The 23,002-nt window shown below is 26.3% G+C and overlaps 2 protein-coding genes across 2 annotated transcripts; one reads left to right on the top strand and one right to left on the bottom strand.

The window, feature by feature from the left end:
- Positions 1-6,569: 6,569 nt before the first annotated feature.
- Positions 6,570-15,623, bottom strand: LOC126905036 (RNA polymerase-associated protein Rtf1). The gene is made up of 13 exons (XM_050684435.1): positions 15,312-15,623; positions 14,969-15,236; positions 14,722-14,881; positions 14,419-14,663; positions 11,647-11,857; positions 11,019-11,093; positions 10,874-10,964; positions 10,732-10,814; positions 10,219-10,414; positions 9,664-9,758; positions 8,718-8,880; positions 7,473-7,637; positions 6,570-7,390 (listed from the first exon to the last, which is right to left on the bottom strand). The coding sequence occupies exons 1-13, from the start codon at positions 15,366-15,368 to the stop codon at positions 7,283-7,285; spliced, it is 1,917 nt and encodes a 638-aa protein (XP_050540392.1). The 5' UTR covers positions 15,369-15,623; the 3' UTR covers positions 6,570-7,282.
- Positions 15,624-16,668: 1,045 nt separating this feature from the next.
- Positions 16,669-23,002, top strand: LOC126905046 (uncharacterized). The gene is made up of 3 exons (XM_050684445.1): positions 16,669-17,450; positions 18,608-18,722; positions 22,566-23,002. The coding sequence occupies exons 1-3, from the start codon at positions 17,101-17,103 to the stop codon at positions 22,848-22,850; spliced, it is 750 nt and encodes a 249-aa protein (XP_050540402.1). The 5' UTR covers positions 16,669-17,100; the 3' UTR covers positions 22,851-23,002.

The raw sequence follows: 23,002 nt of genomic DNA, 5'->3' as shown, positions 1-23,002 counted from the left end.
TTTTTAATAGCTCTTAAAATCAGTTATAAACTATGTCACCATGTAAGTCAATAAGCCTTGCGCATTATCCTGCTAAAATATTAATTATATTGTTATCTAGATAATATTTGGTGATAGAAATCATAATAGCGTCCAATTAATAATCTATTCATAGTGTAATTAAATCTGTATATAGTGTTTAATTTTAAGAAATTGGTGGATTATTCAAAAACAAAATTCTAACTTAAAAAGAATTGAGGAAAAATTGCAAAAAAATGTTTACCACAGGCAATGATTTTTACTGAATCGTCAAACGTTCGTTGCATACGTTTTTTGATAAAATTGGCAATTTAAGCTAATTCAAATGTTAAAATTAATTTTTTTGGCTTAAAAGAAAAAAAATTGAAATAAACTTAATTTTATATTTTATGTCAATTAGTTTTATATAATATTCATGAAAATTAGTGTACTCCATTATAAGGTATATTAAAATAAATTAAAGTACAATACTGAGAATTTTAACACAAAAATATCATATTAATCATGTTCACTATATCTCGAAATTTTTTATTTTTGATAGTATTGTATATTATACCGTATAAGCATTATTTTAAGATTAAATAAAATGTAAACTTTCAAAAATTGAGTTGAAAAAGTTTAACTTGTATATAGAAACAGGTCAACGACGTACCAGATCTTTATAATCAGACAGCTATTCCAGAAAAGCTGGGAATACAATAAGGAACTCCATATTAGCTTTGTATATTTTCAAAATGCGTATGACAGTATAGATAGAACTAGCATAACCGAAATTTAGAAGCATTTCCATTTCCCAAGGAAAATAGTACATTTAATTGAAGCTAGTATAAAACAGACTAAAGTTAAAGTCAAAGTAGGAAACGTAACATCAAAGATAGTGGAGGTAAGAACCGGACTTAGATACCCTATTACCAATCCTTTTTAATTTAGTATTAGAGAAGGTGATCCGAGAAATGAATATTGAAAGAGATGAAGGAGTAAAAATGGATAGAACTTGCTTTAGTCTGCTCGCCAATGCAGACGACATAGTCCTGCTAGGGGAAGAGGAACAAAAAGTGGTAGACTTATGCGACAGGTTAATAGAATCGGCAAAAAAACTGGGGTTACATCTCAGCACGGAAAAAACGCAATACATGAAAATTAGTAGGGAACGAGGTAACGTCCCTATAACTGAAACCATAACAGTGGGTCAATACGAGTTTAAAAAAGTGGAGGAATTCAAATACCTGGGAACTATTTTTACACAAAAGAATGAATGTCAAATAGAAATTCAATAAAAAATTAAAATGGGAAATAAATGCTTCTATGCACTAGGCAAACTTTTAAGCTCTAAAATCCTTTCAAAAGAGGTCAAAACTCAGCTGTATCTGACAATCATACGACCAATAATCACGTATGGTTTACAATGTTGGACGTTACGAAAGACGGAGGAGGATAGATTACATATTTTTGAGAGGAGGGTACTCCGCAAAATATACAGACCCGTATATGATCAAGATTTTCAAGGGTGGAGAAAGAGACAAAACCAAGAACTGATGGAGATATTCAACAGACTAAGTATTTGTAACGAGATTAAACGTAGTAAGTTGGAATAGGCAGGGCACGTATGTAGAAAGCAAGATTCAATGGTTCAAATAGTGCTCCAAGAAAACCCAAGGAGCAAAAAACCACTGGGTTGACCAAGGCTACGCTGGGAAGATGGAATCAAAAATGATTTCCTAAATGCTAGAGGAGGGGATTATGGAGGCATGGATTGGAAGGAGGCAGCGGAAAATAGAGAAGAATGGGGGAGGATTTGTTCTACGGCAAGATAGTTTCAAAGGCCATAAAAAAAAATAAAATAAAAATTGTTATTTTGAATCCCCCTGAGGTCGCGTCAAAAGTCAGATTTTCAAAAAAATTATATCAAATAAAAGAGAAATATCTATGATTTCAATATAAAAAATAATTTTTTTGATTTGTTCATTTTTCAATAAGTCATGGCAATTTTTAGAAAAAAAAGTTGAAAAATGTCCAAATTTACCGATTTTAAAAATAGTAATTTTTAGGGAGATTTTTATTATTTACGAGGGAATGAGGGCAAAGTTTTTAATTTTTGAGAGAAATGTCTTCAACTAAATACGATTTGTGATCTTTTGATGTATCGTTGAGAAAAATTGGTCCAGTGAGAGCTGAAAAAAAGTAGTGACAGACACAACAAAAAAAATTAATAAATAAATAAACACATCATGATAAAATTAATACCTTCTCAGCTTCGCATCAAAGCTAATAAAATAACATTTTTTTTTTTTAATAAATTTTTCTATTAGTTAATTATAAATATTTGTATATTAATATAATGAAAAATTTTCTAGGCATCAAGCATTTATGAACTTTATTAGTATAACGCCAAAATATAGATTGATAAAGAACTTTAAAATACGAAAAATTTTTAACTGTTCACTAGTAAAGCCACCCTCTTTAAAGTTAAATTAAAAGCTAACTTATGTACATTTTTTAGCTCAGTCAAGTTAAAATTAACATTGTTGTAATAAAACTAACCTTTATACTTTATTTAGTATAAATAAGGTAACTAGTTAAAGTAAAAGTTAAATATTCCAAAAAAGCAATGAGTAGCTAACTTAATTTAAACTTTTTAACACGTTAATGCATTTCCTTGCACAATTTATATACTTAGAAACTCTTAACATTTTAGTTAATTTATAATTTTTGTTTAAATAATTTTACACCCCTATAAGATTTTATAAACTTTAGGCTACGAATAACAATGTTTATATAATTAATAAAATTTATTAATAATTTAAAAAATTTTATTTTATGAATTTCATATTAATACTATAGAATGATTCCAAAGTCTTCATTCGATCACAAATGAATGTAACTCGTATAAAACTAGAAAGATAAGTTTGTCAAATTTATAACCGTTTGATTAAAAAACCCTACCTATTTTCACCTATATTGAGTACTTCAACAAGGAAATATTTTTACAAAAATTACAAAATCATCCTGCAAATCCTGCAAATAATATTTTATTGTTATAATTATAAATAATATAGCTATTATTAATATCACTATTATTATTTTGTTGCTGAGGAATATAATAAGTAGTCTTAAATTTAATATACAAAAAATCAAAAATATATTTAATTTAATCGCATGATCTGTATAATTTAACATATAAATGTTCCAATACGTTTTTTGTAAAATGTATAGCTATTTTCGAAAATTTGTGTTAAGTATTTTGTATAGTTTTATTGCCTACAATATGTTGTCGTTATTGCTTTATGTAATTATTTATATATCGAACAGTTTATTGCTGTCAATTTTTGTCACGGTAATATTTTGGGATCGTCTTTTAAAGGCCGAATTTAAAAGTCGAAAAAAGGTAAATATAAACTATCACTAGTGTACCTATTATTTATGTTAAAGTAGATAAACTATATCAAATTTTAAACCGGAAAAAACTATTGTAATTTTTGTTATGAAAAAACTACTAGTTTAATTTGTGTGTATCTGAATAAGAAATTTAGAATTTGTCCACTAATATATTTACAACACATAATTATAAATTATATATTTTTTTGTTTTTATTGCTTTTTACGGTCCATTGAAGGTGATTACGGCCTCCCCCTAAGAAGAAGTTTTTTAACCATGTATATTACAAGATGTGTGGCTGTCCATCTCCAGAGAGGGATGACAACTCCAATCACTAAACTAATGACTTGTTCAGCAAACAGCTGTTCGTGACCAAATCTTGAACCCGAAACATTGCGCATCAGGCACAGCCGCGTTACATTTATTATATTAATATGTAATATATATAATTTCTTAATAGTATCTAATTTTTAGGTAAGATATTTATACATGAGAAGAAGCAAATTTTAAACTATACGTTTTTTTTTTTATAATTTTGTTCAAATAATACTTGACTCGTTTTTCTGACCTAATGTAAACAATTTTATATAATCAAAATGTAATACTTCCAGTGGCGGATTTTAAACATTTTTCTGGGGGATCCTAAAGAATAAAATATACTTGGAATACATATAAGAGTCTTACACTGCATTATAAATAATGTAAAAATATTAATGTCTAGTGGGTCAGGGGTTCTGGTACACCCCTGTGGATCCCTACTGATTACTTCAAAACCAGAAGTCAATCATATTTGTATTTAGTTCATATCAAATGTAATTGTAAACAGACAATTACAACTTTCAAAATTTACTTCTCAGAAATATCTTGATAATAAATTTTTTCTACAAAAAAATATGGTAATGGCCTATGGTAATAAATTACTTTAAATAAAGTAGTATATTGTAATATTACAGAATGAGGATTTAGTAAATGTCAAAAAAAACAAAAGTGCACAATATAGTAGTCCAATAGATCATTTAATGTGGCTTTTAGAAAAATTTAATAATGATAGAAAGATTTATATTGAACAAATAACTGAACTTGAAAATGTTGTAGAACAATTGAAATATATAGGAAGTGACGTATTCGATAAAACTACTGAAATTCAAAAAGATTTTGAACGCCATTTTATTATTCATTACAAACATAGAGAAATTCTCCTTGGTAAAATAATTGATCTAGAAAAGAACTGCGCTCGTTTGCATAACGAAAATGATATTTTTGAAAAAAACTCGTAGTACGTTAAACGAATTAAAAAGTATTTTGGCAAAATTCAACAAGGAGAAAGAAAAAAACGATGAAAAAATTACCTTACTTCAAAATTTTAATAAAACGTTAGAAGATCATTTAAATTTTATACATCAAAAATTCCTTCTATCTTGTAAAACAGTCTCAGAGTTTTGTTTTAATAATGTTAATGTTTTGCCAAAAAATCTTAAAAAACAAATAGAACAAATTCAATTAATCTTGAACGATGAGATGTCAAATGATAACATGTCACTATATTATTAATTTTTTTAAAGTAAGTTGTATGCAAATTAATTAACTTTAATTTTTAGTTTAGTCTGAAAAAATGCATTATCAGTGATAACGCATGTTTAATCGGAATCGCAATTGTTTAAAATGTTTGGTGTGAAAATATATTTTCAATAAACAAAACATTATCTGAAGAAAATTACTCAACGCACAAGGATGGATTTTCAATACTAATTCACTAAAAATATTTATTTCCAACTTATTATAACGAATTATAAGTTACATTTCAGTTAATAAATAATTATTAATATAAACATTTGTTCAGAAACAAATTTTAGTTATTTTTTTTTTAAGTATAAAATAAAATAAAAAATGTATAAATAATTTTAAAAAATGAATATCTCTTAACTGATAAATGACTAGTAATGTCTATTTGAAAAACGTCTATAATGTAGAGTAAAACTATTCATAATATTTTATTTATGAATAGTATAAATTGTTGAATTCAGAAAGTGGTCATGTTCAAATCTCAGTAAATTAATTTTTTCGTGCTTTTGGTTCCTAACAAATTAAATAATATTAGTTGTTAAAAAAGTACGTTGTTTTTATAAAAATAAATTTAAATTAAATATTTGTTGAGTGCAAAAAAAAAATTATGTTAAGGTCATTGTAAATTTATTTTTTGTAATCTCCACTATTTGAACTGGTATATAAATATCGGCATCAGATAGACTCTCTGGATCTTCTTCATAACTTTTTCATTGGCATATTACACAACTAAACATTTTTTGCAATACTCCACGTGTTTATTAATTTATTTAACTCGCTATTTTTATCATATATTTTAATTCATTATTCTTTACAAAATCAATTAGGGATTAGTTTCTATTGTATTAAGATATTTCACTTCCTCTTTAGCTTAAGCAATAGTTTTTAAGAAAAGACATAAAAATAAATAAATCTTCTTCTTTTTCTTCGTCTTAAACCTAGCTACTTGAGATTGGCCACCCTTATCCTAACTTTCACTTAACACGATCTCCCACATCATTTATGCTTACATCAGCCGTCCTCATACTGCATTTAATAACATTCCTCCGTCTCTTTTTTAAGTCTTCCTCTACCCCTTTTTTTTCATTCAACATTCATTTCTATAACTGTACAACTTCCGATTTCTTTCTCCTTTTAACATGACCAAACCGTCTAAGTCTAAGTATTTTTTCTCATCTTATCCATGATTGACACTTATACTAACTCTTATATGTTCGTTCCTTATTCTATATTCTCTAGTCACACCACTCATCCATCTAAACATTCAGAATCTCAGCAGAAGTTGATCTCCACACCTCTAGCCTTTCATTAATTATCTCTTATTAAAACTATATCGTTAGCAAACAACATGCACCACGGCACCTCTCCTTGTATTTCTCTAGTAATTTCATCCATCACTATAGAGAATAAGTAAGGGCTTAAAGCAGAACCTTGGTGCACTCCTACTTTTACCCTAAATCATTCTGTTAGTCTTCATACGCTTTTTACCCTGGTACAAGTGTAATCATTCATATCCTCTATTATAATAATATATCAAAAAATAAATAAGTATAATAATAATAATAATCATCATCAATGGCCAGATTTACCATACTTTATAATAAAAATAATAATTGTGTTATTACATGTTTATCAGAAATTTTGTTGAAAATAATGTGACATGATAAATTTAAAAAAAAAATTTTTGTCAAATCATTAAATAGCAAGAAGTCATACTAGGTATTAAATTACTTTTAAAATTATTTTACAGGTAAAATGTGGCATTTCCACCAAAATTATTACTTGCTCAATAATTAAACTCAAACATTTGTTTTGACCAAGTCTCTCCAAAACTTATTATTTTTTTTTCTTCGATTTAAAAAAGTTATAAATTTTAAAAAATTGTATCAATTATAATAATGAATATGAAAGCCTCTGTGATATTATTGAGATATATATTACACTAGGATATTTATAATGATAGCAAATCCAGGTAGTTTTATCTTAATGAAAGTTATTTACAAAAAATATTATGTCAATTCGTCAATTATAAAACCAATTACACCAACAGATGTTAATATAAAAACAAAATTAATGTTTAAATTAAATTACTATAATACACAAGAAATTTATAATACACGATGATGTCTAATTGATGGTAAAAACATATTTTAATATAATAATGTGATTATTATATTGAATACATAGAAATTAAATACTAAATTGACGCCTTAGCCATTTCTAAACATTTTCATAAATTATACCATAAATAGAAACGGGACATAAATTATTTTATTTCAAGGATTTTGAATCTGACAAGATAAAAACTAATTATTTATGAAATAAACTAAATAGGTAATTGTATATTTAAATCAATGTCAAAATCATGAACAGCATAGAGGTCATCACATTTCAATGTAGTACCAAGTACTCCTTTTGAACTACCATCATTATTCTAAAAAATAAAAAATGTTTTTAACTTAGAAAAATAACTTGTATTATAAAAATAAAATGAAGTAACTCTAAGCATAACTAACCTTGTTTTCAATGGATTTATCATTTTTATTTGAACCATCCACCTCTGAAATAGCTTCATCAGTTCCTGGTGAATTTGCTTTAGCTCTAAATTTCATACAAGGTTTTGTACTTCTTCTAGTAAATGGATCATCAATTTTTTTTCCTTTGTTAGCCTTAAGTTCTTCCTAAAAAATTTTTTTTAATAACAAAAGAAAATGATATTAATAGACACCATGCAGCAGACTGAAAAGAGAGTGCTCTGGCGAACAATAAATTAAATAGTGTCGGAGCCAATTATATGTGACAGTTTATAGTGATATTTTACAAAAACATCTATAGCTCAAATATAAAAACTGTCTAATTAAAAAAATGTAAATGAAAAATAGTTTTCAAAATAAAACCACAAATATAATAAACTACTTAAATTCTAACTTTTATAAAAAGTTTTTTTTTAGTCTATTTTTTTTTTTATTCTAAACAAAATGTTTGACATACAAAAATTTGAAAAACCATTAATTTTTAGAAAATATTTGTATAATATGCACATATATTTGTAAAGTCATTATTTACCAGAGCCTTCTCTTTTCAGTCCGGTGCAAGGTGTCTATAAAATGTCACTACACCAATTAAGTTAATTGACTATTGTAGTACAATACTAATAAGAGACCTGGTTCTATCATAAATTGGTACAAACAAGTATGTCTTAAGTATATAATAAAAATAATAACCAACACTGATATATAATCAATATAAAGTCATGCTTGTTTATTACACTAGTTTTAAGTCACAATAATTCACTTATACACAAGTATTTTAATGAGTTAGTTAATTACACACAATGGCATAAAGTTCTCAAGATGTAGTTTTTCTGTTGGAAGAAAACAAAGAAAGAATTTCACTCTCATACTTTTATAGTAAGGTTGTAACCGGAGTGAGTTAAAAGTAAAATTTAATACAGTAAAGTGACTAACAGTTGACAACCCATTTGATACTTGATGGACAGACATTGTACTCCCTTCCAAAGTATCTTTGCTCAAAGATACTTAATAGTTAAACGGCTGATAAAGAAAACCTCAATTGAATGCTTGTTTAATACAGTGCATGATACCGTATCAAAACTACAATACATATAATTCATATTTTAAATAATAGCAAATTACTCAAAAATGTATACTTTTCCAAGTATGCTATAATTTTAGCAGATGTTTTCTTTTAAATGAGAGTAGGTATTCAACTAAAATAACTGAATATTTTATATTACTTACCAAAATTGCTTTCTCTGCTTCTTCTACATTACGTTTACGGTTTCTATCATTTATGTAACTAATGCTTGATATAGTACTTGTCCTCATCTTATCTAAATGATTAGCACGTTCTTCTAATTCAGATAGTTCCTGTTCTATTCTTAATACATCTTCAACTTTTCCTCTAAAATTTATTAAATTAACTTCAATAAATTCAATAACACTTAACATGCATAAAAACATTACATTTAACTTTTTAACATACATCAGGCCTTTTAATCTATTTTATTTTATCATATATCTTCAATCGATTGAATAATTAATTTTATTGAATTTAGATTTCTTAAGTATTAAATACTGATTTTTTGAAATACAAGGTAATGTGCTAACTATATATCACACATTACTTTCAAAAGTATAAAATAAAGTATAACTTTTTTTTCAGATGTTATTAGTATCCTATTTACTTTTTTTAACACAAAAAAGTATAGTTCTATCCTCTTAAAATTGCATCAACTTAACTTTAAGCCAGCTAAAAAAAGGAAAAGAAAAAGGCATAGGACTATATTTCTTTATGTTAATTAAAATGTGTCTGAAAATAATAACTATTGAAAAGCAAAAATTATACTTTTAAAGATTATACGTGAAACATAGTATTTGAATCACAGAATTTATGATTCTATTACAAAATATTTATTTTTTTTATTTACTTATAGTATATTAGTATTTTTATATATATAAAAGTTTGACCTAAGTAAAATAAACATGGCAATTTTTATTCTTTTTTAATTTTAATAATAATTTCAAAAAACTGAGTACTCATTATAAAGTCAATTAAATGAATGCTAATAAAATGTGTTTTATATTCATTCTGAAAACAAATTTGCACCAAAACATATTTATAGTACATTAATTTTTAGTTTCAGTAGAATTTTTCTTTAATTAAAGTTTAAAAAAGAAATCTTACAATGCTTGAGCGTCATCACGTTCTTTCATTAATGATGTCTTTTTCATTGCATAATTATGAATATTTGTTTTGAATCTTCCTTTTTCTCGAACAATCTAAAATAAAAAATTAATAATAAAAAATACATTAATAATATAAACTCCAAAAATGTGTTACAGCTTTCATCAATTTTTACCAAGAATATTTTCAGATACCAACTCATATATACATATAGCATAAAAAAATACTATATATTACATTATAATATATGTAGATAAATTTATTTTCAGAAATAATTTATGAAACAAAATTTACACAGTATATTATTTTACATTTTTTGAAACTTTTAATTTTGAATGATAATAGTTTTTATATCATTTAAAAGTTTGTTAGAATTTAAATTATACATTCACACTATATAATTATATAAGGATAGCATAGCTACAATTATTCATTAATAATTCTTACTCTGAAAATAGACTTTACATTGAATTCCAAATGTTATTACACAAATTCAGATATTTATGTAACTAAAAATATTTATAATAAATATTGCAATAAATCAATAAAAATTACTTTTTCCACGTCTTCTTCTTTAAACTGATATGCCAAAGCTGCTTTGATATCTTTGACTTTTTTCTCAATATCATCAATAGTTGGTAAAGATATTCTATTTAACTGACATAATTCTTTCCATTTAGAGAATTCACTTTCTGTAAACTCTTGATTACTTATAAATTCTAAACGGAATACTTTTTCGTTAGTACCATGCCTAAAAAATGGTTTATTATTATTTTTTATCTACATATGAAGTAAGAAAAACAGTATCTAAAATCCATTTATAAATTTAAACAAATAGTGCTATGGAAAAAATTAATTCAACTGAGTTTATTATTGTACCAGTAAGATGAGAGTTTGTTGAGGTCGAATATATTTGTACTTTAAAAATTATCTTTATAACAGTGAAAACTTCAAACGATGGTACAGAAAAATAATTAAAATGACAAATAAATTAATAATAGCATTAATTTTACCCTTATATAATAACTATACATAATCAAAATATAATTTCAAAGAAAACGATTTTACCTCAATTTTAAACCTTTATTAGTTCGTGTGCTTCCCAACTGATAAACTTTAGCAGTTTCACAAACATCACAAATTTCAGCAACCTTCAAAGTAATATAAAATTTTTATCACTAATAATAATTACATAAAGAAAAAATTTTACCCTATAAACTGGTACTCCGTTATAATTTCCAATTCCAATACGAACAAAACAACCAATCACAGTATTTTTAAAAGTAGGTAAATGTACGAATCTATTAAAAAAAATGTTTTAATAATATCATGTTATCAGATTTTTGTATGCTTACTTTTCCATTTTGAACCTAGATAATCTAATCTTATTAAGTTCTTCTTGCTTAGTAATATACTGAACATTTTTTTCACTGTAACAAAAAATACAACTATACTGATTAAAGTTAATTTAAGAACATAAGGAATATCTATACTCATTTTTAAATTAATAATATTAATTAGATAATATAATATAATTAATTCAAATTAATTTCATATATAAATTAATACTTATAACAAATAGTTCATACAAAATTTGAATAACATAAAATGTATAAAATTGTTAAAAATGTTATAAAATATAAAAGTGTTCAATAAATTGGAAATTTCAATGTTTGTAAGAGTCAAATTCTACCCATATAAGATAAGAGTTTATTTTACCTTTAATTCTATAAGTTGTGTTCAATTTTCCAATCTAACTTAAATAAAAATTTATTTTAAGAAACTAATAGAAGCTCTCAAAATTGATTTTTAATCAAAATAAGTAAACTCAAACTTATTAAACAAACAGTAAAATATAGTTTAAGTATACATATAAAATAAATATCTTATAACATCTTTATTTTTTTATTTAACCCTAAAATAAAAAACAAATATAAATGTTTTTTTTTAATTATGATAGGATTATGTATAAAAATTTTTTACTTTGTATCAGAATCACTATCTCTAAAGTTTCGATTCTTTTTAACAGATTCACTAGAATCAGAATCACTCGATGATGCACTATCATCAGAATAAATATCAGAAGCTTTTAATTTTGTTCTATTTTGATCAGCTTGTTTATCACTTGTTTCTTCGTCTTCATCATCTCCCTTCTTATCTTTTTCTTTTTTTTGCTGTTTTTCTTTTTCTTCTTCTACAAAATTTACAGATTTTTTAATGAAAATTTTGTATTTATAATGATATCATACATAATTATATACTAAAACCAATTTAATTAAGAAAATAAATAGTTGATAACTACTTTTGAATTTTGATTTCAAAATATATGAGTATTTTTATTACTGGGAGGAGGGAGCGATGATCAGTAATGCTTGATGAGAAAAAAATAATTTGTGCTTACCTAGTCACCCTTAATCTATATTTTTATGTAAGTGTTAATAACTTTCAAAAAACTGATTCAAAAGTATTCATTTATAAATTTAGAAAGTTTTCTAATATTTAAACCAGAAAAATATACATAAAATGTTTCAATGTATATTAGGGTGGACTTTAAAACTCAATATGAGAAATGTTAAAATTTTAATGCATAAATTTGTTCATATATAGGTTGAGGTTATACGTTCAAAGTTTCAAGTAAATAGTTAAAGTCCGAAATTTTTTTTTTCCATAATAAAGTACATTACATTACATTAGCTTTAATTTAAGATATATATAAAAGTGTCAGACCTTCCGGAACATTTTCAAAAGTTGAAAAAGTTAATTTTTTGTGAAAAAGTTGTCTTTTTAAATTCCCCCTGTGGGCAGATAAAGGGTCAGATTTACAAAAAAAATATTTCAAATGATAGGTAAAGACATCAAGCATCTATAAAACAAAAATTATATTGATATGTTCATTTTTGAAAAAGTTACGGCACATTTTAGTAAAAAAAATTTCGAAAATTTCGAAAATTAGCAATTTTTAAATTTGTAATTTTTTTGGAGGTTTCGCCCATTTACAGGGAACGAGGGAATTTTTTTCAATTTTTAAGGGTAATGTCTTCGACTAGATACGATTTGTGATATTTTGACGTATCTTTGAAAGATATCCGTTCGATCCGTTGTAATCATATTACAAATATTTTATTGGTTGGGATATTTATATTATTTCATAAAATATTTTTGATTAACTATACTTATTCCTATTTTTTTATATAGATATTTGAATATAAAAAAAGGTATTTAGCTATACGTTTCTAATTAATTTATCAACTTCAGTATTAAGCAACATCTTTTAACAAAACTTATATATTATTAATACATATACTTGCAACTATTGCTCAATGAGTTTCTAATTACTTTATTAACTGATGAGTTTACAAAGATATACTTCAAATAATTGTTTTTGGTAAATAGACTATCTACAACTTTTATATGAAACATTATTGTTTAACTCAAATAATTCATCTAGAATAAAAAAATTAATCAAATACTTCGATTTTGATGACAAACCTAAAAATGTGTGTTAAATCCTATTTTTACAGTTAAATATTAGATTTCTGACTTTTTTATAAGAATAACTTTTACAGAAATAACAACATAAATAAATGCATTAATACATAAATACTCATATATTTTTTGATATTTATATAGTTTTTGAGATAAATAGAAAAAATAAAAAAACTACCCTCCTTGTCAAAATTTTAACCTCACTTGCAGTAAGGGTTAACTTTAACCTATTCTATTTGAAACTTTGCACGTATGACAACCTATATTTGAACAAATTTAAGAATTATAATTTTAAAAGATTAACTTTTTATTTTGCCTTATAAATAAAGACCACATTAATGTTAAATTGAAAGATATATATTTGACACCCTTAACATAAGAATTGAATTCAAAAAGTCATTTGTAATTTATAAATAGGAGAAACTCATTAATGTGACAGTGTATGGTAACCATAGAAGGCAAACTATCAAAAATTCTGAACTACCAAAGATTTAAGACTATTATGACTAATAGAATATGTTACCTACTTCATTTGACACAAAAATATAACTTTAGTTTAGCATAAATAAGAGTAAAACATTTTTTGGGAGAAGAGTACAAATCCCATGGATTCCAGGATGCATCTTGTATATTTGACTATCAAAAGTGCTGGATAACAGTGTGTACTGTAACTATTGAAAAATGGGATTATGGAAATTTGTCGATTTAAAAAAATATATGTAGTGTAAAAATCCAAAAAATTCTAAAAATATTTTTAAATTATATAGTAGTAATTTATGATATAACAATCAACCTATAAATACTATCAAAACTTAAGTTAATCTATTCTAAACATTATCAGATATTTGAAAAAGTTTTTATGTTATAAATAAAGTTATAACTATCAAATAATAAATATTTATATGTATATTAGAGATATATTTGTTAGTTAATAAAAAAAATTATAAATATAATGAATGAACATAATATGTACATTCACTGTATTATATAGAATGTCCTACTGTGATTTACTAATTTGACTATATAAACTAATATTAAAATTAGAAAATCTTGGTGAGATACCTATATATACTATACATATTCATTATATTATAGTTACATGCTGAATAATGAAATTCTTACAAACCAATTCAAGTAAAACTCTAGTCATAAAAAAAAGGTAAGGTCACTCAGTTTTTAGTTTTAAATAATTGGAATACCTCTTATAGATAATAAAACTAAGGTATGATCTAATAAATTTAAAAATTAAGAATATTAATGAAAATTTACCTCTTTCTTTTTTTTCTTCTCTTCTAGCTTTCAATAAACTCATTGCAGCTTTTTTATCACCTTTTCCTTTATTTTCTTCGACATTTTTTTTTCTTTCTTTGACTCTATCTTTAAGATCAAGAGGTATTGAATTAGGTTGATATGAACTTTCAGATTTATTAGAAGAAGTACTTCTATTTTCCGTTGATTTTTGTTCTTTGTATTCTTTTTTTTTTGCACGTTTCAGCTTTTTTTCAATTTCAAATCTAAAATAATTAAAAATTAATACAATTAACTCAATCAGACCAACTAAAACTGCTGTACCTTGTTTTCATAATTTCTCTAGCTTCAATACGTTTAAAAATTTCAGTTTCTCTTTCTTTTTCTGTCATTTGGGCAAGACGTTCTCGGTCTTCTTCATCGCCCATCAGTTCATCATCATACCCATCATTAAACTCTTCTTCAGAATCCGAAGAATCACTAACTAAACATTATGAAAAAGAACCAAAATTAATTTTTGATGAGTTGGAAATTGAAGTAGAAAATGATAGCATTAAATTTGAATACCAACATTTCTGTCCAATATCTTGTAGCTTAACTTTGATATCAGAATCATTACTACTTTCATTAGAATCATCAGTTTCATATAATTTACTAGAACGTTTTTTAGATTTAAATTTTTTTTGAGGTTTTTCATCAACTATTTCTCCTTCAGATAAAGATGATTCATCAGAATCATAAATTTGCTTTTTAGACTTTCTTTTTGATTTTTTTTTATGACTACGACTCGATGAAGGAGAAATTTTGGAACGTTTTTTCTTCTTTGCAATACTTATATCCTAGATTTATATAAGAACAAAAATCTTAATGAATAATTACTCTTACCCAATAAAATTTAAATAAAAATCACTTACATCATCACTGAATTCAGAAGATTCATCAGAACTAAGAGAATTCTTATGTTTTCCCATTATAAATATATAGTAAAAATTCTACAAAATTTTCTAAATATTCTTTTGTATAAAATAAAATAAAAGGCTAATATATCATAAAAACAATGGACTAAAAATGTTCAATTTTCAATGATTTCAAGCGACTTAGAATTGAAGTAAATAAGTTATCAGTTTCTACACTTCATCTTAAATTAATGAATTAAAATAATAATGGTAATCGATTTTACATAAAACAAATTACTATTGAAGTTAATTCAAAACACAAATTATGAATGAAAAACGTTTTCAATAAAACTCGTAACTAAGAAGATATCCTAAATATAATAGTATGGTTTTGTAGAATGGGTAAACTGTGTAGATACTAAAATCTAATCATATAGAATGATATAAACATAAATATTATGAGTTAACATGAATAACCGTTGTTACAGAATGATCATTGATTATACATGGTGTAATCTGTAGGGAAATCATACAGATCATAAAAAAATATTGTCAACACTGTAAATTACAAACGAAAATTGGTACAGAATCGTATCAAAATGGTTGGCAATCACGATTTTCAATACTCAACCATAGAGTAATTGATCTATGTACTAAAACCACAGATAAAATATGAGGATTTCAATAGTAACACTTAGGTATTGGTTGGGCATTAAAAACTAACGTATTTGTCATGCAGACTGATCAGATAATGATAACCTCCTCAATAGTTTAATAAAATAAAAATAATTTTGTGAATATTTTTTTATCATATATTTCTTGATTTATTCCTTAAACTTCCATAGGGGTGTCAACTTAATTTTGCTTAATAGCAACATACATATTTAACTAGCTTATAAAATATAAAATTATTTAATTACTGGTTAATAACAATTTTTGGACCAGACCTTCGAAAGTTAACATTTTTATATCTATGTGGAAGGAGGAAGCGGCAGAGAAATGTCTAATAATAAAAATAGTCATACTTGCGTTACTTAACAATATTTTAAAATGCCAATAAATTCCAAAATGCTATTTTAAAAGTTGTTGTCGACCAGTTATTTTGATAATTAGATCATTTTCTATTTTATAAGCTAGTTAAATAATATTTAACTACATGTCTCAAGGTCAATTATTTAATTTTTCAACAAGAACTTAGAGTAAAAAAGGACCGAGTTCTAAGAAATTACTAAACTTTAAGGGCTACATTTTTTTAATAACTTTTTTTTTATTTTGTTCATCAACATTTGATGATAAGCGATGCAGATGAAGAATTTATAATGAGAAAAAAAATGTTGTGGGGAGTAGCAACACATTAGCACCAGTCATCAAATTTCTAAACATGTCTCTAAAGATACTAAATCTTAATCTATGTTTCAAATTTCAAAAGCCTTTCTCAAGAGAAAATATAGATACAAGAGTTAGAAAACTCTGACGAATTGAATAACGTAAAGACACACCAATTTTGTTAGACTTATATAAATTAGTAGGTATCGATATGTGTTCGATTCGATACATAGTAAAGGTATCAGAAAAATGTGTGTGAAGTTAGTCTTTCAATGTGACGTCCCTATTTATATGTCTAAAATTGATATTGTGCTATTATCATTATTGATAACATATTTATTTTTAACAGAAATTATTTTAATGTGAATTTTTCATGTGAATCATTTTCATATTGATTATTTTTAAATGGCATCTATGATTAGTATTTTATAACTTTTTAGTGAAGCATACAATATATTTAAATAATTGACTATTTTTATCAATGAAAGTTTGTTGCTTTCGAGTATTTGTTAAAGAAGTACTGTGGGACTGTATATTTATAGTAAAACATATACAGAACTATGATTTCTTTACAACTGTCTATGATGTACCGTTCAGAGTCTCAGCAGAACTGCAATCATTACAGTTTCCTTCAAACGAAATTGATCCATTATTAATGAATGGTAACTGTTTAGAACAAGTAATCAAAATAATGGAACAAAGTGCATACTTTAGAAAATTATTAGTAAGAAAAATGAATACAATTACGTCAGTGGATAATAACAACATCACAATTAGTGTGCAAGACATTAATCTTGTTGAACCAAAAAAATATAGATTACCATACACATGGTAAATTAAAAAAAATGTTAATAAAATAATTTTACTTCAAAATGTTGTTAGAGGACTGTGTTTTCTTATTAAGAAATTAACAGTGTTATACTATGTTCCATTTCTGAAACTTAGTTATTATTAACAAAGTTTATTCAATGAAAAATTATACATATATCATGACTACTATTCCTATCCCTAGTTATAAATGTAAGAAATTTCCTATAACTTAAAAATAGTGAATATAAATCATATTTTTAAACTACTCCTATCATTTTTAAAATTTTAGACAAATATCTTCAAATAGTTTAAAAAAGAATACTTAAAGGCCAAACTGATAATTTTTAAAAATTGATCTGAGTACATTGATATGTTGAAAAATATGTCTTTAAATTTTACAGTTTATTTAACTATGACTCGCACTTTAAGTATAAAACATGTATATTTTCTTCTCAAAAGTTAATAATACATTCTATAATTTTCAAAAGGAATTTGGTCCTATCCCTCCTTTCACCTTAAAATTGTTTCAACTTTTGTTTATTAAAAGGAAACATATATATTTAACCAGCTTACTAATAAAAAAGTAAATAGTCATTCACAACTTATGAACTAGTATTTTGAAAGTTATTAATACTTTAATATAAAGACTAATAGGTGATGCATGGGTATTCTTATTTTTATCTCTTAGAATTTATGAACTGCTCTAATCTTTCTGCCCTGGTAGGAAATTCTAATATCTTTTAAAATACTGGTTTAAAATTTGTTATTGACCAGCCATTTCCTTAATGAGATCATTATTGTATTTATTAGCAGGTTAATCATATAAGTTTCTTAGAAACTTATTGTTTTTATTTTTTATAGAAACTGTTTCTATAAAAAATAAAAACAAAATTTTAAGAGAAAAGGAGGAGGATCAGACTAAATTTTTATTTTTTAAATCATGAAACATAGGATATTATTAACATATGGAGAGAAAAAATTATAATATATTTTATACTTTTAAAAATATTGCAAAAATCATAGTTAAACAATTACTATGGATAACTCAATAAAATATTATTTTATTGTCTATTTGACCTTTTGTTCTTTGAATACTTTACTTACTATAGTGAAATTTTTTTTAATATATGGGCAAGGTTAGTAAAAAATTTTTATGATTTCATTACTATTTTTTACAGGTGTAATATTTATGAAAAAACTGATTTAGAGTATAGAGAACTAGAAAATATAATGGCATGGCTGTCAACTCTTGGAGGAGCATTTTCATCATTAGGCGATCAAACTGAACATTGTGTATGTATATATATTTTATATCTAATTAAGAAAAAAACTAATTGATAATAACTTTTGAACAAATACTTTGGAAGTTATTAGAATTTTAAAATATAGACTGCAGGTGAAGTGTAGATGGTATTATTTTTAACATAAGTCACTTCTTGGGCTGTAATATATGCACACCTATATATTTTCAAAGAGTCCTGTCTCTCTGGCAAAATTAAGTATCTCTTTGAATTTTATGTTTTTGAAATCCTCTTTTTCGATATTATATTTTTCCGAATGTTTAGATTTTATTGTGGCTATGATATTACATTCACACATAATGTGAAATGAATATTTCTCTTCTGTTTCATACTTCCTTTGCAGTAGTGATTCTACCATTGTGTAAAGATGTTTAGGCAAAATGACCGTGTTTTAAGTAGTCCAGTCAGAGTGCTATTTGATATGTAATGATGTTATTAAAATCCTTTAGTAGAAGTCTTGATAAACATTTGAATGCCTGGGTACCACAAGGATAACTACATATTTCCCTGTGTTATTCTCTACACCAGTTTTTGGGTAGCACTTTGAGGGATTACTATTACTGGTTTTGGTCCAACATAGGTGTTTTCTGTACCTTTCCTCACTAAGAAGTCTGCTTTTTCATTACCAGTCACACCGCTGTGTCCTGGTACCCATACTAGTGTTACTTTATTAAATTTTGCCAGTGATTCTGAAGTTTCCTATCATTTAAGGACTAGCCTTGAAGTCGCCTGGTTATTACTAAGTACCTTCAGAGTAGCTTGACTATTGCTTAGGATAGTTATGTTCCATTCCTTGAATACTAGCAAGTCCTGGGCTCCTACTAGTATTGCCATTACCTCTGCTTGAAACATAGAGAGTGTTGTGTCCATTGACATGCTGATATTTATATCCTCAAATACCAACACCTACCTATCCTGATTTCTTGGAGCCGCCTGTATAAATTACACACCCTGTTTTCCTAGTCATGTGGTTTATATTCCATTCCCTACATTTTAAGATCTCAATTTTATAGGTTTGATACTATTTGAAGGATATCCCAGTATACTCTGGTCTATCTCTTCAGTATTTTACTATGTTCTACAATATCACTATCCATAGCCCACATACCTAGTGTTCTGTTCCAACAGACCAAGGCACCATACAAAACTATAGGTTTAATCACTGAAGTTTATAGCCAATACATAACTCATAGTTTAAGGCCTCAGGTCCTAATCACACTTAGCCATTCAGGCTGAGTGTGCCAAGACTGTCAAATCCTGTTCTTCTCCAGGTAAACATTAATACCTTTGTTTGGATTAACAGCTAAGCTATACTTACTGCAACACATGTGTATAATGTTCAGTTTCTGCTGTGTCAAGTCTATAATTGTGTTTAGAAATTTACCCACCACTACTCTAGCTGTCTTCCGTATAAGCTTGTGTATAACAATATTTATTTAACTTTTTAATAAGTGAGTTTAAAATTAGACACCATAGTAAGGGAGATAGAACCCCTCCTTGTTTAACACTCTTAATTACTTTGGTTTTATAGAAACATTGAGCTATCCCAAAATAGAGCACTCCTTAAGCACGGTTTTTATTCACTTAATAATAAATAATAATAAAGAATGTATTATCAAAAGTTCCTTTGATGTTTAGGAATATGCCTATTACATATATTTTATCCTCTATAGCTTTCTCCACTTTGGTGGTTAAGCTATGTAGAGCTGTGTCAGTAATAGTTAGTAATAGTTAATAATAAGATGCTATAAGGTCCCTGTCTGAGGACTTATATGGTAGGTATCCTGAGACAACTATAATATTTTTACTATCACTTAATGTTACCATAATAGTTGTCAGGTCTATGCATGATAAATTATGTAACAAACTGTTTTTTATTCTATCATTAACCAAAATACAAGATCTTGATTTGTCTGATTGTTTGTAAAACAATATTAAGTCCCTTAATCTTATTAACATGTAACCATGGTTCCTAAATAAGTACTATTTGTTAGTGTTGTATTTTTCTTAGTTAGGGTCCTTAGCAATACACTGCTGTGTTACCTTTGTGATGCAGATTTATCAGCGTGAATTGTATAATATTCTCATACTGACCGTCACTAAGTTTGTTAGACTTAAATTTAATACATTCGAATCCTGCTCCCAGTTGGTCTTGCGACTCCTAGTCTGCAACTGCTATCATCGCCTCTTTGTTAATAAACAGTTCACTAAAAATTCTGTTATTCATATTGAGGTTTTAAATTTCAATAAATCTTCTATGAAGAGCCGTCAATTCACGTTCTTGTACTGAAAAGTTGTCTGTAAGATCCCTGTTTGTCACAAGATTGTTGTTTTGTGATTTTCCAATGTTTTTATTCATGTAGTTTCAACGAGTAGTTGAGAATTAAAAATCTATTACAGCAGAGCTCGATACTGCGATAAGGCTGAATATTCTAAAATGCATCTGGTGCCATAGAATGGTCATTTTAACTTTCAGCTAACTACCCTGTGATAGGTTAACAATCCTTTCACTTATTATGGCTAATTAGGGGGGCCTATTCACTGTTAACAAGCAGGTATGCCCAGGCCTACCGGTCCCAACTAACCAAAATCATGACCGATTAATGGCAGTGATATGTGTTATCAGCCCTACTGAGATAACTAGGGTCCATGGTGTTGTTAAGCTCGTAATCTTTGCGGATCCCCCTGCGGGACACTTTACCTTCTTCTTCTTCCTCGCCATAATCCTAAATACTTGGGGTCGGCCACCCTTATCTTAAACTTCCACTTGACACGATCTCCCACATCATCTACGCTCACATTAGCTGTCCTCATATCACATTCAATTACATAACTCAATCTCTTTTTTTTCTCTGCTCTAGTTTCTTATCAACCACCCAACACTCTGAACCATACATCATAGATGGCTTTATTACAGTCTTGTAGAATTTACCTTTCAGCCTCATTGAAATTCTTTTATCTCATAAGACGCTAGACACTTCTCTTCACTTCAACCACCCTCACTTAATTCTGTGTCTTACATCCTCGTCAATACCACCACACTTTTGCACAACTAACCCTAAATATTTAAAACTCTCCACCTCTCCTATCACTTCCTCGCTTATTATCATTGACAATATTTCCTCATTTCACCTACCTTGTATTCTCCTATGTCAAACTCTATATATTCTGTCTTACTTTTACTTATTCTTAAACCCTTTTCTTCAAGAGCTGATCTCCACACCTCTAGCCTTTGATTAATTTCCTCTCTATTTTCTCTTATTAAAACTATATCATCAGCAAACAACATGCACCATGGCACCTCTCCTTGTATTTACCCAAATAAATCTAACAATGTGTTTCTTAATAGTATGATTTTGCTACATTTCTGGAGGGCTAGGCCCCCCAAATTTTCTCACTCATCCCTAGTGATGTCTTGTACTAATAACTTACTACATAATATAATTTAACAAAAATTGGCACTAAAATATCTAAAGTTAAACGTTATACGCGTTTTTCAGACATCAACATAGACATTATTTATTAAACCTAAAAAAAATTGATAGAAACATTTTTTTTCTGGTTGTATTTTAAATTAGAAAAATAAATGTTTTTTTACATCAGTAATTATAATACTCAATAGGTATTGAGCCGTTAGTCTATATTGGGTTGTATATTTTAATTGATTAAGCAATTACAAGCAAATAAATGAAAAAGGGTCGGAGTTTTTACTTATTTGTGAAGAGCTTACTATAAATTGTATAAAACAATCATTGCCTATTTTTAAAAAGGCCACACATTTTTTACAAATGAAGTCTAATAAAATACTAATAATCTTTTATTTTTGTTTTTATAGGCAATTGTTGCAGGAAAAATATCAATTCAACAACTTAAAATAGCCTTAAGGATTGGTGATCCAATAACTGTAGCTCGTTGTAAATTGTATCTTGCAATCAGTTTAATGCAACGTGGCCAATTTAATACTGCTAAAAGTATTGTAAAAGAACAATATTTTTTTGTTAGATCTCAAACAGTGATAGATGAGCGACTAATAAAAATGTGTTATGGCATTTGGTGTAAATTACGTTATGAAAAAAATAAATATTACAGTATTAAATCTAAAATTAAAAAAACTGCATAATTGTTTTTGTTCATACAGGGATAATTGAATTATTAAACAGCTCAAAATTCTAAGTATATTAAGAAATTTTTTACTTTGTTTAAAATTTTTTTCACCCATATAAGTTTTGTTATTCTATATTAATTACTTATTATTTTAATAGGGTCAATTAA

This window comes from Daktulosphaira vitifoliae, unplaced genomic scaffold, assembly GCF_025091365.1.
Source record: "Daktulosphaira vitifoliae isolate Bord-2020 unplaced genomic scaffold, ASM2509136v1 Scaffold_1, whole genome shotgun sequence".
NCBI classification, from domain to species: Eukaryota; Metazoa; Arthropoda; class Insecta; order Hemiptera; family Phylloxeridae; genus Daktulosphaira; species Daktulosphaira vitifoliae.
The sequence above is the reverse complement of the archived record's forward strand: the minus strand, read 5'-3'. Positions and strand labels throughout refer to the sequence as shown.

Coding starts and splice junctions, on each gene's coding strand:
- LOC126905036 (XM_050684435.1), bottom strand. CDS start 15,368: ATGGGAAAACATAAGAATTCTCTTAGTTCTGATGAATCTTCTGAATTC. Junction 10,965..11,018: donor TCTAGGTTCAAAATGGAAAA/GTAAGCATACAA, acceptor TTTTTTTAATAG/ATTCGTACATTTACCTACTT. Junction 10,815..10,873: donor ACGGAGTACCAGTTTATAGG/GTAAAATTTTTT, acceptor ATTACTTTGAAG/GTTGCTGAAATTTGTGATGT.
- LOC126905046 (XM_050684445.1), top strand. CDS start 17,101: ATGAAAGTTTGTTGCTTTCGAGTATTTGTTAAAGAAGTACTGTGGGAC. Junction 17,451..18,607: donor TATAGATTACCATACACATG/GTAAATTAAAAA, acceptor TATTTTTTACAG/GTGTAATATTTATGAAAAAA. Junction 18,723..22,565: donor GCGATCAAACTGAACATTGT/GTATGTATATAT, acceptor TTGTTTTTATAG/GCAATTGTTGCAGGAAAAAT.